The sequence below is a fragment of the Camelina sativa genome, chromosome 17 (genome assembly GCF_030686135.1).
Source record: "Camelina sativa cultivar CO46 ecotype springtype chromosome 17, ASM3068613v1".
NCBI classification, from domain to species: Eukaryota; Viridiplantae; Streptophyta; class Magnoliopsida; order Brassicales; family Brassicaceae; genus Camelina; species Camelina sativa.
The window spans coordinates 7,451,162-7,467,032 of record NC_141896.1 but is presented as its reverse complement, the minus strand read 5'-3'; the positions used below and the strand labels follow the sequence as shown (position 1 = coordinate 7,467,032).

The 15,871-nt window shown below is 31.8% G+C and overlaps 2 protein-coding genes across 3 annotated transcripts; both read left to right on the top strand.

Annotated features, from left to right (window-relative positions):
* Positions 1 to 6,823: 6,823 nt before the first annotated feature.
* Positions 6,824 to 8,301, top strand: LOC104756071 (putative nucleoside diphosphate kinase 5). Of its 2 annotated transcripts, none has more exons than XM_010478587.2 (5): positions 6,824 to 7,096; positions 7,322 to 7,534; positions 7,634 to 7,741; positions 7,965 to 8,077; positions 8,177 to 8,301. In XM_010478587.2, exons 1-5 carry the CDS (start codon positions 7,026 to 7,028, stop codon positions 8,206 to 8,208), a joined length of 537 nt encoding a protein of 178 aa, XP_010476889.1. In that variant the 5' UTR covers positions 6,824 to 7,025; the 3' UTR covers positions 8,209 to 8,301. The 2 variants fall into 2 exon arrangements, with proteins under 2 accessions (XP_010476889.1, XP_010476890.1); XM_010478588.2 differs by having other exon boundaries at positions 6,845 to 7,096; positions 7,330 to 7,534.
* Positions 8,302 to 11,858: 3,557 nt separating this feature from the next.
* LOC104756070 (protein LAZY 2-like) lies at positions 11,859 to 14,046 on the top strand. Its single transcript, XM_010478586.3, has 6 exons — positions 11,859 to 12,100; positions 12,217 to 12,286; positions 12,495 to 13,111; positions 13,188 to 13,392; positions 13,475 to 13,542; positions 13,636 to 14,046. Exons 1-5 carry the CDS (start codon positions 12,095 to 12,097, stop codon positions 13,492 to 13,494), a joined length of 918 nt encoding a protein of 305 aa, XP_010476888.1. The 5' UTR covers positions 11,859 to 12,094; the 3' UTR covers positions 13,495 to 13,542; positions 13,636 to 14,046.
* Positions 14,047 to 15,871: the final 1,825 nt, after the last annotated feature.

Sequence of the window (15,871 nt, the reverse complement as noted above, 5' to 3'; positions counted from 1 at the left end):
CTATGCGAAATTCGAATGAAGAATTTTTTATTTCATGGCGGAAATCGAATATGGTTTTGACTTTTGTGTGTAGAATTCTAGGTGCTTTTTGTCTATATATATTTAGTTTTGCATCAAATTAAGATTAGCTTCGATGATACTGTTAGATTCGTTTGATTGAACATGCCTGGATATGTGAACTCTTAATCTCTTATGGAGTTAGAAGTCCAAATCAGTCATGGTATCAATTTGTGACATGTCTTTTATCTGGTAATCAAATTTGTGCCACTGTAATCTTCAGATATGATACGTTGTTACTGCTTGGGCCTATTGGTATAACTACTTAACATTGTTACCAAAAAAATTAAAAAATCAAAACGTATAAATTATTTGATACAAGTTGGATTTTTTCAAAAACATTGGTGGGCCTAAACTAAAAACCTAAACGTTTGTATTTTAGCCCTTCATGATTTAATTACTCATTGGGCAATACTTCCCACTAAAATACAATGACAACAATCAATTCATATTCAAAAAACCATTGCATAGCATTCCACGTTCTTGACAATAAGCATAACAGATTTACATAATACTCAACCTAGTATATACTATATAATCATAATATTACTTCAACTATATTTAAACACTACATACTCATCGATATATACATTCATCAACAACATCACTAAACCGAATTCCCATTAGCTTAGCATGGCACAAACCAAATCCCATGTTCATCAATTAAACGGTATGAAAAAATCTCATGATCGTCCGATCACCATGCATAACCAATCCCATGCTCATACAACACGAACCAAACCCAAGTCCACCTATCATGAGACACGAAACAAATCTCATGTTCGTGTCCCCAACACACAATCACATTTTATTTCTGCCACACACAAACAACACAATATTTGGTATTTTAAGTGATGGATGATTGGGATTTCATGGATCACTAATGAGCTGAAACTTAATAATAAACATGCCTAGTTATCAATTAAAATTGGGGATGTTACACTCAAACTAAGTTATATGCTGTTGGGAATTCACTGCGGCTAATGTTAGCCGCAAGCTTATTTGATATATTGGCATTGATGAGTGTATGCTTCTTGCTGTCTCGTCTTCTGAAATCTGTTATCCACAGATTCAATTTCTCCACACGAAACTAATTTCAACACCACAAAACCAAATTCATGTTAAACAATATAATGATAAGTATATAGAGTACAAAATTAACAAAATTATTTGTTTACCTCCTTTTCTTAATATTAAAGGTTGTGTGCTCTAAGTTGATATTGGTTGGGCTGATCTAGACCAATTTTTTGTTAGGTGAAAAATTTGGTAAATACTCATATATATAATTTTAAAAAAAAGTTTTAAAAGAAATGAAGATAAAAGATATATCCATTTTGCTAGCTAGGATTGTTTATTTAAATTGTGGTATAAATATTTATCATAATAAACAAGAGAATTGCAACAAAAATTAAATAATAAATATTATGCAAATACTATGAAAATCTTACGAAAATCTTAAGCAAATCTTATGCAAAACATATGCAAAACATATGCAAAAGAGTATTTATTTTGGATTCAGCTTGAGTCGGTCTGTTAATATTTCACATGTCTCCACATGCAAGTATGTTCTTCTTATATATTCAACCAATGGAAGACCCATGAGAGTTTCAATCACATATCAATAAATCAAAAAAATTTGCTACATTTTCTCTGTCTGTTTCACAGTAGAACCATGCAGCAAGAAGGCATACAATTACTCCAACCATAACTGCACTAACGAGTCTTGATCCTATAAGTCATTAGTAGAAACACCTCGAATTTCCACAAACATATTCTTTAATATTGCTTGCCTCACAAGAAACAAATCGAAATGGTTGAAATTATCATGACAGTGATTGCAGCTATAAGAAACCATTCAATGTACTTCCAATACACAGAGCATTTGTGCTCTTCTCCATCGAACTCATCTAACGGTTTCCTTGAAAGAACCTCTTCTTAAAACTTGGCACAACTCTCTTCTTTCTATCCGAAAGAAATGGAAGCTTTCCCGGCAAACGGGAACAGTTCCTCAAAGACAAAAAACTAAAGGACTGTCTATCAGGTCGGTCGCCAACAATCTCATTCTCCATCAGAATTACTAGCCACAACTATTGAAAACAGCTTTAACTATTCCAAGAAGAAGGGTAGGGCTCGTTCCAAGAAGAAAATACCTTAACTCGTTTCTTCTCTTGCACCAATTATGAGCTCGCTTGCGCCAAGGATGAGCTCGCCACAACAAGGAAGAATCTACCAACAGATTCACCTCTAGATCTTTTTTTCTTTGTTTTTCACCTCTGTGTCTTGATTTCGAATGTCTAAATTTTCTTGTTTTTCTTAATTTGTTTTCTAGTCTTTAGTTAAATGCGCAACCACTTGTTTACTGTCATTTAATGTGGCTAGCTACTTTCCTTTTTTTGCTACCGATATTTTTTTTCAAATGATCTGAATACGCTCAGCTAAGTGTTCACCCGTGATAAAATTTGTTTCATACTCCCTCCAGTTTTTTTTACTTGTCGTTCTAGAGTTTTGCACACAAATTAAGAAAATATATCAATGTTCTATTATACCCCTTCTTTAATATATTTTCTAATTTTTTTATTGGTCAAAGCATTAAAATAGTTGGAATAAAATTGATATTTTTACCAAACATATGCATTGGAAACCTAAAACCACAATTATTGGAAAACAAAATTTTTACTCTAGAATGACAACTAAAAAATCCAAAGGGAGTAGTGTTTAATATTACTATTCAATTAGTTTTGATATGGAGCAAACAAAGATAGTTAAAATTTTCCACGTTCTATCAAAATAATTAAAAATGATCGAGTTTCGAACAAATTCGACTTCATACTCGAAGTGCCTATGAGACAGAAGCATAACAATATATATTGTTTGATTAGGGCATCTCCAATGGTCTTTTATTTTTGACTCTATAATAGATGTGAGTTTTATTCCAATGGTCTTCTATTCTCACCTCTAAAATAGATATTGCTATTTTCTTCTCTATTTATAGAGGAACCCTATTTATTTTTTACAAAGGTTCCTCTATAAATAGAAGAAAAATAGCAATCTCTATTTTAGAGGTGAGAATAGAAGACCATTGGAGTAAAAATCACATTTATTATAGAGTTCCTCTATTATAGAGGAAAAAATAGAGAAAACCATTGGAGATGGTCTTAGTGCGCCAAAAGATATTTTTGTTTACTATATGAGATTAAGACACTACTCCGACGTACTCTATGATTACAAAGAAAAAAGGTGGAGGAAACAGTGGTGAAATTATAATTCTCATCGAGCTGCATCAGTCCGCATACTCCAACTTGCGCCAACAGGAGGAAAATTTCCAAAATCTATACCAATGATAAGTAACATCAAGTTTTACAGATAATGTTAGTGAACAAAAAACCATTGAAATTTTGAAATGTCAATGAGGTCTCTCAGTTCTGGCGCACGTTGGAGTATGCTAAATATAAATTACACTACATATGCATTTTCAATAACAAGTACACTAATAAGCCGGAATGATCCTTTCTTCTTTATAGAATCAAGAGGAAGCTAGCTAGAATCTACATCAATGAGTAACTAATCATAGATAATTGTAGGATATCCTAATTAATTGGACCACGAATACTTGTTGAAGATCGGAATATGTGGTAAAAAAGATACTATGAAGCACAAACTAAAGAATCACGAGGAAGCTAAAATCTGCATCAATGACTAGCAACACATAGAAAAATTGCAGAAAAAACTAATTTAGACAATATAATTTGGCAAAAATATATAGATATATATATATATATATATATATATATTTATAATCAAGCGTCTTGAAGATTGGAATATGTGGCAGAAAATACTACAAACTATTATCCACGAATGGCCTCAAGAGTTCGTAGCAACAATAAAGCAAATTAAAATACTAATGGCCTCAAGAGTTCGTAGCAACAATAAAGCAAATTAAAATACTAATTTTAACAAAATAATAATGTAAATACAACAAACAAACAATATAAAACTGTAATATACATCAAACAAATTAAAATACTATAATATTCTAAAATAATTAGTATTTTAAAAGATATATGTAAATTTACCAAACAATTATAATATTAAAAGTAAATATTGTCTTAAACAAAATAACTTTTTTACAAAAATATAAAATAATTATTATAAAAATATTATAATTTTTAGAAAAATGTTGATCCATACTTTACAACACATGATATCTCATAGTCTATATATATTTCGAGATAGTACAATACTTATTTAAAATAAAATTTTGTTTCTATCTTTCATATATTTTGAGTTGTTTGGTAACCATGAATAAATTATATATGTCACTATTCATTTTAGAAGACTATTTCAAAAAATTCTGAAATTTCAATTTTAAACACTGAAGTTTTATTTTTAAACAAAAATATAATAATGATAGTGCAACATCTTTTGAATTAATGATAAGGACAATTCTCAATAAATTTTTGTTTTCTCCCTGATAATTACAATTGCATTTATACTCAAGATATGCTATAAAGATAACATGAAACATTTTGTGTCTTTTATTTTGTAGCCCAAAGATGAATTTCACCATTGATCCTTTTTTTTTTTTTAGTAAGTACGAGAATTTAGATTTTTATTTTCATTTTTAACCACTAAAATTACATACCTCTCAATTTCTTCTTATATTATGTTTTCAAAGAAACCAAATGTGATATCTGTAATGTTATTGTCTCTTCATCAGTTTTACCGTAAAGATCAATATAAAAACTATTCAACGTGGCTGCATTATCCAATACAAAATAACGATTACTAGGTAACAACCCGCACTATATGCGGGATAAATCGACTCAAATAAAATTATTACAAGTAAAATTAGTATTTGGAATCTAGTGTCATAATAATAATTTTACACATATATTTATTTATTTTATTCAAATTTACATTTAATTATTTTGTGTAAAAATATGTTTCACCCGTGAAATATGGAAAAGAATGTTAATTATTGTGATAATGTTATTTATTTTTAAGATTATTGTGATAATCAATTTTTAATATATATTCTCTTTATTTCATAAAGAGTGTTAGAATTTTATTTCTGTTTCACAAATAGTGTCATTTTACATTTTCAATGCACTATTTTTTATTTTTAATGCATATTTTTCATTAGATTTTCTAATTTTACCATTAATCTATGATTAAATTAACCTATTAAACATTTATTAAATAATAGCATATATGTATATTTTAATATTTTCTTAATTTGTGTAAAATGTGTCAAAATGACACTTATTGTGAAACAGAGGGAGTACTTGAATAGTCATCAAATTTTTTTAAATCGGAAAATAACTTTTGTATTTCAAAAAGTTAAATAGATGAATAAGTTTTTTAATATTTTATGAAATGTAATTTACTTTAAATAATTAAATATGTTATGAAAATGATAATTAAATTGTTAACTATATTTTTTTTTTTAAATAGTTGATGAAGACTTTCATTTTTAAAAACTAATAGAAAGAAACATTACCTTATATATTCTAATGACACATTTATGTAAATAATAATGAAATAAATATTTCATTATATATTTTAATGGTACATTTAATAAATCAAAAGACTTATTTTGTAAATATGTTTATCTTGAGATGCTTAATTGCAATTAAATCTTCAAATCGCTCTGGTGACGACACATCAACATTTTCAACAAAATACTTCTCTATTAATATATAGAGGATTCTTGGTGAATATGCTTGCACTAATTTCATGTTATGATGGAATCTTTCTAAATTCAATAGTTTTGCACTAAAGAATAACTGGAATTAATGTTATTTGATTAGGTAATAAATCCTTAGAGTTGGGCAACATTTTTTATTATTTAGAATTGGATCTGAAGTCAAAAATAATAAGTTATTTTCTTTTAAAAAGGAGGGAATTTTCAAATAAGAAGAAGAAGCTGGGCAATATATAGGGATGCATAAAAGTAAGATAATATAAGATCGAGAAGAAAAAAAAACATTTAATCAATTACTTAAAGAAAATGAGAATCATGAGATCCATTGTAGTGTTTTCAATGATTTATTAGGGGTGGAAAAAAAACCGTAATCCAAATAACCGAACCGAACTAAACTGAAATAAATGGTTTGATTTGGTTATGGTTTAGTCTGAAAATCCATTTGATTGTCATATTTATTAACCAAATGGTTTAAGTTTGATCTGGTTAAAAACTGTAAAATCGAATGGTTTTTTTGGTTTTTTTATAAAAATTTAGGATAATTAGATATATTTAGTTTCTCAAGCTTATAAATTTATATTTTATAACAATATCAATAATTTTTTTTTATTGAACTTATAATTATTGATCTCCTATTAACTATCGAAAAACCCTAAGTCTCTATTTTCTAACCTATATATTCATAATTACTTATTGTCATTGTCTTTGTTCCTCCTACGATGTGTCTCCTCTCCTGCATGTCTGCAACTCAAACTACCAAGGGTTTACAAAAACTAAATCTGGATTCTCTTTTTTTGAATTATATTTAGGTTTTACTTTTATGCTTATTTTTAGTTATGTATCAACTATTTATTTTAAAAAGCATGGAATAACCGTTAAAAACCGGAACCAACTCGAAACCGAATGAAACTGTGATACATATGATTTTTATATGGTTTCATTTTTGATGAAACCGGATTTTTATATGGTTTCATTTTTGATGAAACCGAAAAAACCATAAATCGAAAAAACCGAACCGTAACCAAACCGAATTACATATAAATTTTTTATGGTTTTATTTTTATAAAACAAAAAAAAAAACCGTGGGGGGCGGGGGGGGGGGGGGTTAGGGAATAATCGTGAATAATCGTGAGTAGCAAACTCGATATTAAACGCGCCGGAGGAGCGAACTCGACGAACACAATTTGGCTTTAATCTCAAAGTTACAACTTCCCTGATTCTTCCGCCTGATTCTCACTGAAAGTTTTGTTCGCCGATCAATTTTATGTCAGGATTCCGACATCAACTAGTCTTCCTCCTCCTGCTTCTACTCTCTGTCTCCTTGTCGCCAGTTAGGTAAGCGATACAAATCTTAGGGTTTCCTTCGTATGAATGAACAGTCGAAACTCAATTGAAATGGATCTGCGATTTGGGTCTCAATCCAATTGATAACACCTCCCTCTCTCTCTCTCTCTTTCCGAATCTAAATGATTAGTGATTCCCGGATGAGTCTCGTAGATGTTAATAAGTTCAATCCAGTTGTTTTTCATTATTTGATGTGCTAAAAACCCCTCTGTTTAGGTGTTTAGGTAGTGAGGAGAGAACATTGGCTATGATTAAGCCAGATGGAGTCTCTGGTAACTACAGCGACGATATCAAAAGGATTATACTGGAGGCTAGTTTCAATATCGTCAAGGAGACGCTTACTCAGCTGGACAAGGACACTGCTTCTGCGTTTTACCACGAGCACTCATCAAAGAGCTTTTTTCATGATCTTGTTACATACATGACAAGGTTTGTAACTTCTTCTTTTTTAAGTTCTTGTTACATACATACATACATGCTCTGTCTGCGTTTGCTAATGTGTGTGTGAACTGTTTCTTTGAAACCAAGTGGTCCGGTGTTGGTGATGGTATTAGAGAAGCCAAACGCTGTTTCTCATTGGCGTGATTTAATCGGGCCAACAGATGCCCAAAAGGCTAAGATATCTCACCCTCACAGGTTTGCTATTTTCCCCCAAAATACACTTGGCTCCCCGTTGATGATGCTTTGAGACTTGCTTGGTTCTTCTTGTATTTCTTGAATTTACAAACCCGATCTTGAGGCTTATATGTATATAGTCGTAAGCTGTGTCATCTGAAACCGTTCTCTCTGACTTGTTATGAATCTTTGTTAGGTTGCTCTTTGATCCTGTTTACTATATGGTTTTGTCTTGTTGTTGCAGCATCAGAGCATTATGTGGTAAGGACTCACAAAGAAATTGTGTGCATGGCTCGGATTCAACATCATCAGCTGAACGAGAGATCAAGTTTTTCTTCAAGGATGTAGTAGTTCCAGGTCACCCATCTTGCTTCTTAAAAACTCTGTCTCCTTCTTTCGATTTAGTATTACATTTGATATGATCACTGACCTACCAAAACCCATTGTAATTGCCAGGTGACATTGCTTCACAACATGACGAACTATAAGAAACACCAATACAGGTTCTTTGACCCCATTTCGTGTTGTAATCTTGTAACTGTTGGTTTATCAGTCTTATGATTTGGATCGAACTTTTTGAATTTTGCCTCTACCAAATGATTAAGACTAGTGAAAAAGGAATCACCATCCACCATAATTCATAATTGTATCAAAACATTTTTGGAAAGAGGCTATCATATCACCCAAATTTCAATCATTGACACATCAGGATAATGTACATAAAGCCAAAGCCAAAGCCAAAGCTTTATGCATAACTCAGGCCTGGCCCAAGTAAGTTGGGAATATCTGCAAAGAAGGCCTAGTGGTTGTGGTCACTGGTCATACTCAGTCTGATAAAACTTGTTAGAATTATTATATAATTAACAAATTTTGAAAAGAAAAGGGTATAAAAAAAACTTAGAACGGAAGCAAAAGAGAGAAAGAGAGAGAAAATAATTATTTCCCGAAATAGAAACTTAGTTCCCGAAATGGAAATCTTAGTAAGTGACGGAAACGTTTGGAAAAAAAACACAGAAAAGGGCCTCGTCCTCAACAATCCTCACGTGATTATTTTTCTTCTTCTTCAACCATCTCTCATCGTTTCTAGTGAATTTTGTGATCTCGAGGATTTTTTCTCTCTTTCCCTCACTCTCTAATTGTAATAAACTAAACACTTTTCCTGTAATTGACGACTATAGTGACGAGTAGGATTTTGACCAATACATTACCGATGTTCGGTATTTAACTTGAGGTAAATTTAGTGTCTAATCCAGTTTAACTAATATGCTGCATTGAACTGAAACAGTGTAACAATACCAACTCCAAAATTCGGTCACTATGCCTCCCTTTTATTTTTGTTTTCCACTACACATTCGGTTAAAATTTGCTTTAACAACATGATTTTTATTTAATTCGAATAATCATAATTATTTTATTCTTTATTACTTGTTGGTACTTAACTGATTAGGATATAAGTAATCCTGACGAATTGCGTGACGATTGAGCATCCCATTAACAACATAATATATTTCATTCCAGCAACCTAATTAAAAGAAAATACATACATACATATATATATATATATATATATGGCTCTAAAATGGAGTAAACAAAAGAATTTAGATGCTTAACACGTGTACTGTTTGAAAATCACAAAGACAACTTAAGAACTCCCTAGATTTTGTGTTTAATCACAATTCACAAGAGTTTAGGCAACGTCTTAACTGTATGATCCACATATTAATCACTGTTTAAAGTGGTCCCTAATCCTAATTAACCCTTGTCCCAAAATCCCACTTTTTCTTAATTTAACTTCATTTTAAAATCAATCCTGTGTGCGTGTCAGTGTTCAGTCGCTACAAACATTCGGATTAATGTTTAGTTTTACCTTATAGTTAATTAGTCTCGATCTTTTTTATAATGATATTCCACTTCTTATGTAATTGCCAACTAGTTTAAGATAGTATTCAGAAGAAGGTAGCCGAGCAAGTTGAAGTAAAAGACAAAGTTTCATGGAGACCAAGAAGCTATCTAATGATGTTACTTTATTCGGTAACATGCAGCAATTTTCTATATATTGGAGTTTGCTGATCATTTTATATTTTATTTTACTTACATATCTTGTAAGCAAGTTGAAAGACTTTTTGACTGATCCATATATAGGTGGGATGAATTTCTCTTATCATGGCTATTGCGTTATCAAAATAATTGCAAACTGAAACCATATGCAAACTATATAAAAGTTACTGGTCTGTCTAAAAGAAATAAAAACTACAGTATATAAGATCCATATACTGTATGTGTTCATGAACAGATCGAAAAGGAAAATAAAAACTACAAGTGATTGGGAATGTGTGGTGGGGTTCACATTATGTGGCATTTACGTTGTATATATACTCTATTAATTTCACATCTGTATATATACTCTATTAATTTGCCATTTACGTTGATATTATTATGTGGCAATCCTTAATTGGATGAGTTTACGTGATTGGGAATGTGTGGTGGGGTTCACCAAGTTTCCTTTATCTGCAAAAGAAAATAAAAATAAGCGTCAGTGCTCTTACATAATTTCACTTTCCATCTGTCTACTGTCGAGTGTGTAGCGTTTACTACTACTTCTCAACTCTTTTTCCGCACGTGAAAATGTATAAGTTGATTCGTTCGGGATATAAACATTTGACTGAGAGCGGACTCGAGAGTAAAAAAAGAACCCAATGTGTAATTTCTATTTTTTACAAGTTTTTTAAAGCTCCATGCAGATTTTGAGTGGTAATTTAGCTAGTAATGGATCATATAACTGATGATATCAGTATAGTATGGTTTAATTTAGGGATATTTATCTAAGCACAAGACTGAAAAAATATATACATATAGGACACTTGCCCTAAACAACTATAGGGCACATTCCCTTATATTAAAAAGAGTTAAGAGTTAAGGGGACATCAACACGAGCGCTCCTCTTGGATTTTCGTTATTTGGTTCGCTCTTTCTTTCTGACTCTTTTCCTTTTGGTTTTCTTTGAAAAGAACATACATAGCGCTATAATTATATTTACAATTTCAATAATTTGCCCCCGTATATATTATCTAAGACTATAGTGGATACATAATTGGTGAGCAATAATACATTTCAATAGTCGATCTTCCAAAACTTGGATTTTACCGGCTTGTCTCTATTGTCTATATTTGACGTTTAATCTGTATATGTATGAGCTATGACGACAATGAATTGACACAAAAATTTATCCGTCTAGGTTAAATGCATTTTTCCAAATCCAATATCAGCGCATATGAAATTCGAGGATTTAAATTAAATTAACTTAAGAAATGGTAGATACAGTACTAGGATGCAAATATATAATATATGATCATAAAACCGAATTGACATAATGAGACGATATAAATAAATCTTAGAACTTTAGGATCATATTACATTATCTTGATGTATTGTATCGACAATAAAAGTGCAAAAAGAAGAAAAGAGCAAATTAAAAAGGCTCTAATTAAATACATACATAAGTCTTCCGGACCAATGGTTACAAGTATGTAAAGAAGTGAATTTCCTTCGTCACAAGAAATTTTTTTTTTTTTTTGTTATTTTGAAATTAATACAACTTTCGGATAATTATGATTTTTTTTCTTTTATTATTTTGCATAATAAACGCTGGAAATAGGAATGTGCATAGAAACACACCTTTATATCGGATCACAAAAAAAAAATGATGGTAAAAAATGTGGGATACTATATAATCACAAGTTCGTATGAATTATATATAACAAAATTCATGATCGAACCCTCTCCGTGTCACCATAGTAACCATTCAATGTTATGCATTTCTAGGGATTCAATTTCTCGTTCTTAGAACTTGCGACTGGTACAACAGATCAAAATGTAGTCTATATGTCGTTAAGGGTGGCTCCACGGTGTATGAACCGAGATTAATGGCGTGACGTTCTCTCCCATACACGGGGGTTTATTATTAACAAAGTTTTTTGGGCGTTAAACTTTAAAGAATGTTAATACCATTACCAGCACAAATATTAATCAACGGGCCATAGAAGAATGTTGGTGGACTCGTTGGTGACGTTGGGATATGTGCATTAATATGAGATTGTGAGTTGTATAAAGAAGCAACTATGAACTAACATCTGAACATAAGATTACAAAAACAGTTTAAAAGTTTTTATTTTTTACTTAAAGTTCTCTCTTTTAAGTAGTCAAAGTTTGGAACTTGAACACCATCAAATTCATCAATTTACTCCAACTTGACTAAAATCTTATCTTTTTTTATCTCTATTATAATCAATCTTGATTCATCAATAACTCGAGTTCATACACATATACATTGATCTCTCTCTTACAGACAATTGTCAAAACAGAAAAAAAAAAAACATGAAGGTTAGTTTTACTATTGTTTGCGTTTAGTTGGATCATATCTATCAAGTACAGGTTTCACTGACTTTTTTCTTTCTCAGATAATCTCTAAAGTGTTTTTTTCTGACTTTTGTTTTCAGTTCTTCGGGTGGATGCAAACCAAACTTAATGGGGATCATAACAGACCAAGCACTTCCTCTGCTTCTTCTCGTAAGTTTTACTTTTCATAAAATCTTAACTTCAAGATTTATTGTCTACTAGGGATATGTGCAAGCAATGCCCCAAGATTCTTGTCTCGTAGAACTTGCTTGTCTTAGATCTCGTTTTGGGACCTTATTTTGACAAGATTCTTGTCTTTACTTCTTCAATTTTACTGGTCCTCTGAAATTATTTTGATGTCTTGAATCTTGTCTTTTAGATCATGAGAAGCAAGAGCCAAGAGAGGAGTTTAACGACTGGCCTAACGCGCTGCTAGCTATTGGTACATTCGGTACAACAAGCAACAGTATGAGCGAAAACGAGGGGAAGAGCGTTGTTCATGAAGAGATTGAAACGGAAAAGAAGTGTACCACACAAGCCGAGCAAGAAGAAGAGCCTTCTTCTTCTGACGATCTTGAAGATTTCACTCCTGAGGAGGTCGGAAAGCTGCAGAAAGAGTTGATGAAGCTCTTGTCAAGAACAAAGAAAAGGAAGTCTGATGTGAATAGAGAGCTCATGAAAAATCTTCCTTTGGATAGATTCTTGAACTGTCCATCGAGTTTAGAAGTCGATAGGCGAATCAGCAATGCGCTTAGCGCTGTTGTAGATTTGTCAGAGGAGAAGGGGGAAGGTATGGAGCGAACGATTAACGTTATTCTAGGTAGATGCAAAGAGATATCAATAGAGAGTAAGAAGAATAATAAGAAGAGAGACATAAGCAAGACCTCCGCCTCGTATCTTTTCAAGAAGATCTTTCTCTGCGCAGATGGGTTTTCAACAGCCCAAGCCCCAAAACCTAGCTTGAGAGACACGCTTCAAGAATCAAGAATGGAGAAGGTAAAAAACTGAGTGATGAATCTAAAATATATATATATACTTTTAACACAGCCTAATGAGAAAAATCAAATTACAGTTATTGAAGATGTTGCTTCATAAGAAGATTAATGTTCAAGCCTCATCGAAACCAACATCATCGACAACAAAGAAATGCTTGCGAGACAAGAAACAGCTCTCACTAAAGAGTGAAGAAGAAGAAGAAGAAGAAGAAGAAGAAGAAGAAACCAACGAAAGAAGAAGTAGTAGCGACGGATATAAATGGGTCAAAACAGACTCTGACTGTGAGTTTTCATCAGATCCTCATTACATTTCACTGAAACTCAAAAAAACAAACAACTGATTCGATCTTTCTTTTGATTACAGTCATAGTTCTTGAAATCTGATCCAACCTTCGTCTTTTAAGCTCTTGCAAAATATTTTCCCAAGTACAGGTAATTAAGACATGACAGTAGAATCTGTTAAGCTTCGATGTTTCTCTTTTTTCGCGCGCGAACTCATGAAAGATATTTTTTCATTATATGCAGATACAACATCTTCTCGAGAAAATTCAAAAGAAATAATGAAATGAGTCTTTCATTTCTGAGGGAATTTTTTGGGTGCATCTGCAGATTAAGCCTTGGGCTTTTAGAATGCTTTAACTTCTATTTTTGCATGATTAGATCTGTGGGCATTTGGGTCCACAGAACCAAACATGTTCTTGAAATTAAATTGCATACATGCGTATATATGTATATATATATGAAATGTGTTACATACATATATACATGTGTGTGTGTGTGTGTGATTTGTGTAATTTTAAGGTGGATAACCTCAGCTTATAAAGATTATTATTTCGTATTCTTTGTGTCTTTGGGTTCACTTTTTTTTTTTCTCTTGTAAAAGACAAGTCAAAAACTCTTGAGATGAATAAAATTTCCCTCTCGTTTTCTCCTTCATGTGTATTAGTCTTACGATAGAAACAAATATAGCTTTTGCTACCTTTCTCCAAAATTAACATATTATTGAACGTCGGAACTTTAATTAGTATATATATTGTAAGAATAAATTAGAAGAAAACTCAAAAGATAGCTAAATTAGAAAAAGATAAATATTCTTTTCCGATGGATGAATGTATTCGAAACACACAAATTAGGAAATTAATCAGCGATATAAACCAAAAGGTTAACGAATATCGAACATTTCAAAGAAATATGATTATTTTTTTCGTAGCCTTTTTTGAAATACGAATCCTTTGCTTACTTTATTTTTATAAGTTGTTCTAGTTGGCCCAAAATCAATGTGAAGTTTCCGCCAAGCCCATTCGGTTATTTCCGTTTTTATTAAATTTTATTTTTCTTCTTTTGGGTCCGTGACATTCATATTGTGTATATGCAAACATGTTTTTGTTAAAGACCAAAAAAAATATATTTAGTTGTAAGTTTGTAACTTGTAGTCTTTACACAGAGAGAACTTACTGTAGATAAGAGGGAAATGCCAGATTCTCCGATAGAGTTTAATTTAGTAAAACGTCACAGATACAAATATTCTAACAAAACCATAAGCTAATCTTAAGTTTGGAATATTACTACGATCAGAGAAAAAGAAATACTAAGAAAAGTGGAATATTTAATGAGAGGCTGAAACGGGTCAAAATTTTAGCCTGGTATCTATGACGTTTTCGGTTTAGCTTTAATTTTTTTTTTTTAAAAAATATTGTAACCAAAGAATATATGTCACTTTCAAAAGGACACATTCTTTACCCAATTTTAATTCCAAACGTTTTTTTTTTCCCCCAAAACACACCAGCCACTTGGCCTGCGCACCTCAACTAGTAGTGGAGAATGGATAACGAGTTACACCAAACGGTTTGGTCCAAACCGGTTCGATTAGCCGATCGCTTGGTTTGATATATCCACAATCCGACTTCATTTTTAGTCCAATCAACAGCAACAACACATAATAATCATAATAAATTTAGTCACATCTAAACTTTTTCTAGTAGTATCATTTTCCCGAACACGTTTTTTGTTGTTGTTGTTGTTGGAACAAGTCGTAGTATTGAAGCAACCAACGTAATGATGATTATTGCGTCCGTGAAAGGGGCAGTTCGGCCAATTGATTTTATCAGTATTACTATTATTATTTTTTGACCAAACTTATTAGGTGATCTCTCTAAAAGATTGATTTTTCCTTTCTTTTTTCTTTTTGATATTTTCTTTTCTTACAGGGAAAGTGGGAAAAACGCGAATCACACAAAACTGTTGCGAGTGCGCCTGTAAGATTGCGATACGTGTCGCAATCTTAACGGTCTCTTCTATTAAAACACGTGTTTAAAAAAACTTATGTCGGATGATGGATGGGTAATAAGGCTTTTGATATTTTTGATTTTCAGACAGAGAACACGAAACTTCGTAGGGGATGTTCGGTTCGATGGATGGTGGGATCCCACACATCTGGTCCACAGACTTAATTCAATTTGTATTGCCGTTTAAGTTTCTTAACTAACGCGAGGTAACGTCGCAATTGTCTAATGTACCTCGCAATTGTCTAATGTCTGAAAAGGTCATGAACATTGCTTTTTATTACGATGATGCCACCATATTGAATTAGTACGAGTTGTCGTGTAAGGGCAAATCTTGTAAATTACGAGGAGTATTGAGGGTTTTTTAGGAATTTTATAGTAGAGTAAGTAACGCCGTTTAATAACGGTTACCGTCGGTTCTGGATTATTTATTGTCTTTTATTTAATCGTAAGGAAAACGTGCGTGGGAATTCTAACGA

Excerpts from the sequence above, each read along its gene's own strand:
- LOC104756071 (XM_010478587.2), top strand. The coding sequence starts at position 7,026 with ATGTCAGGATTCCGACATCAACTAGTCTTCCTCCTCCTGCTTCTACTC. Across the intron at positions 7,097-7,321 it reads GTCTCCTTGTCGCCAGTTAG|GTGTTTAGGTAGTGAGGAGA; the intron begins GTAAGCGATACA and ends CCCTCTGTTTAG. Across the intron at positions 7,535-7,633 it reads CTTGTTACATACATGACAAG|TGGTCCGGTGTTGGTGATGG; the intron begins GTTTGTAACTTC and ends TTTGAAACCAAG.
- LOC104756070 (XM_010478586.3), top strand. Across the intron at positions 12,287-12,494 it reads CACTTCCTCTGCTTCTTCTC|ATCATGAGAAGCAAGAGCCA; the intron begins GTAAGTTTTACT and ends CTTGTCTTTTAG. Across the intron at positions 13,112-13,187 it reads AAGAATCAAGAATGGAGAAG|TTATTGAAGATGTTGCTTCA; the intron begins GTAAAAAACTGA and ends ATCAAATTACAG.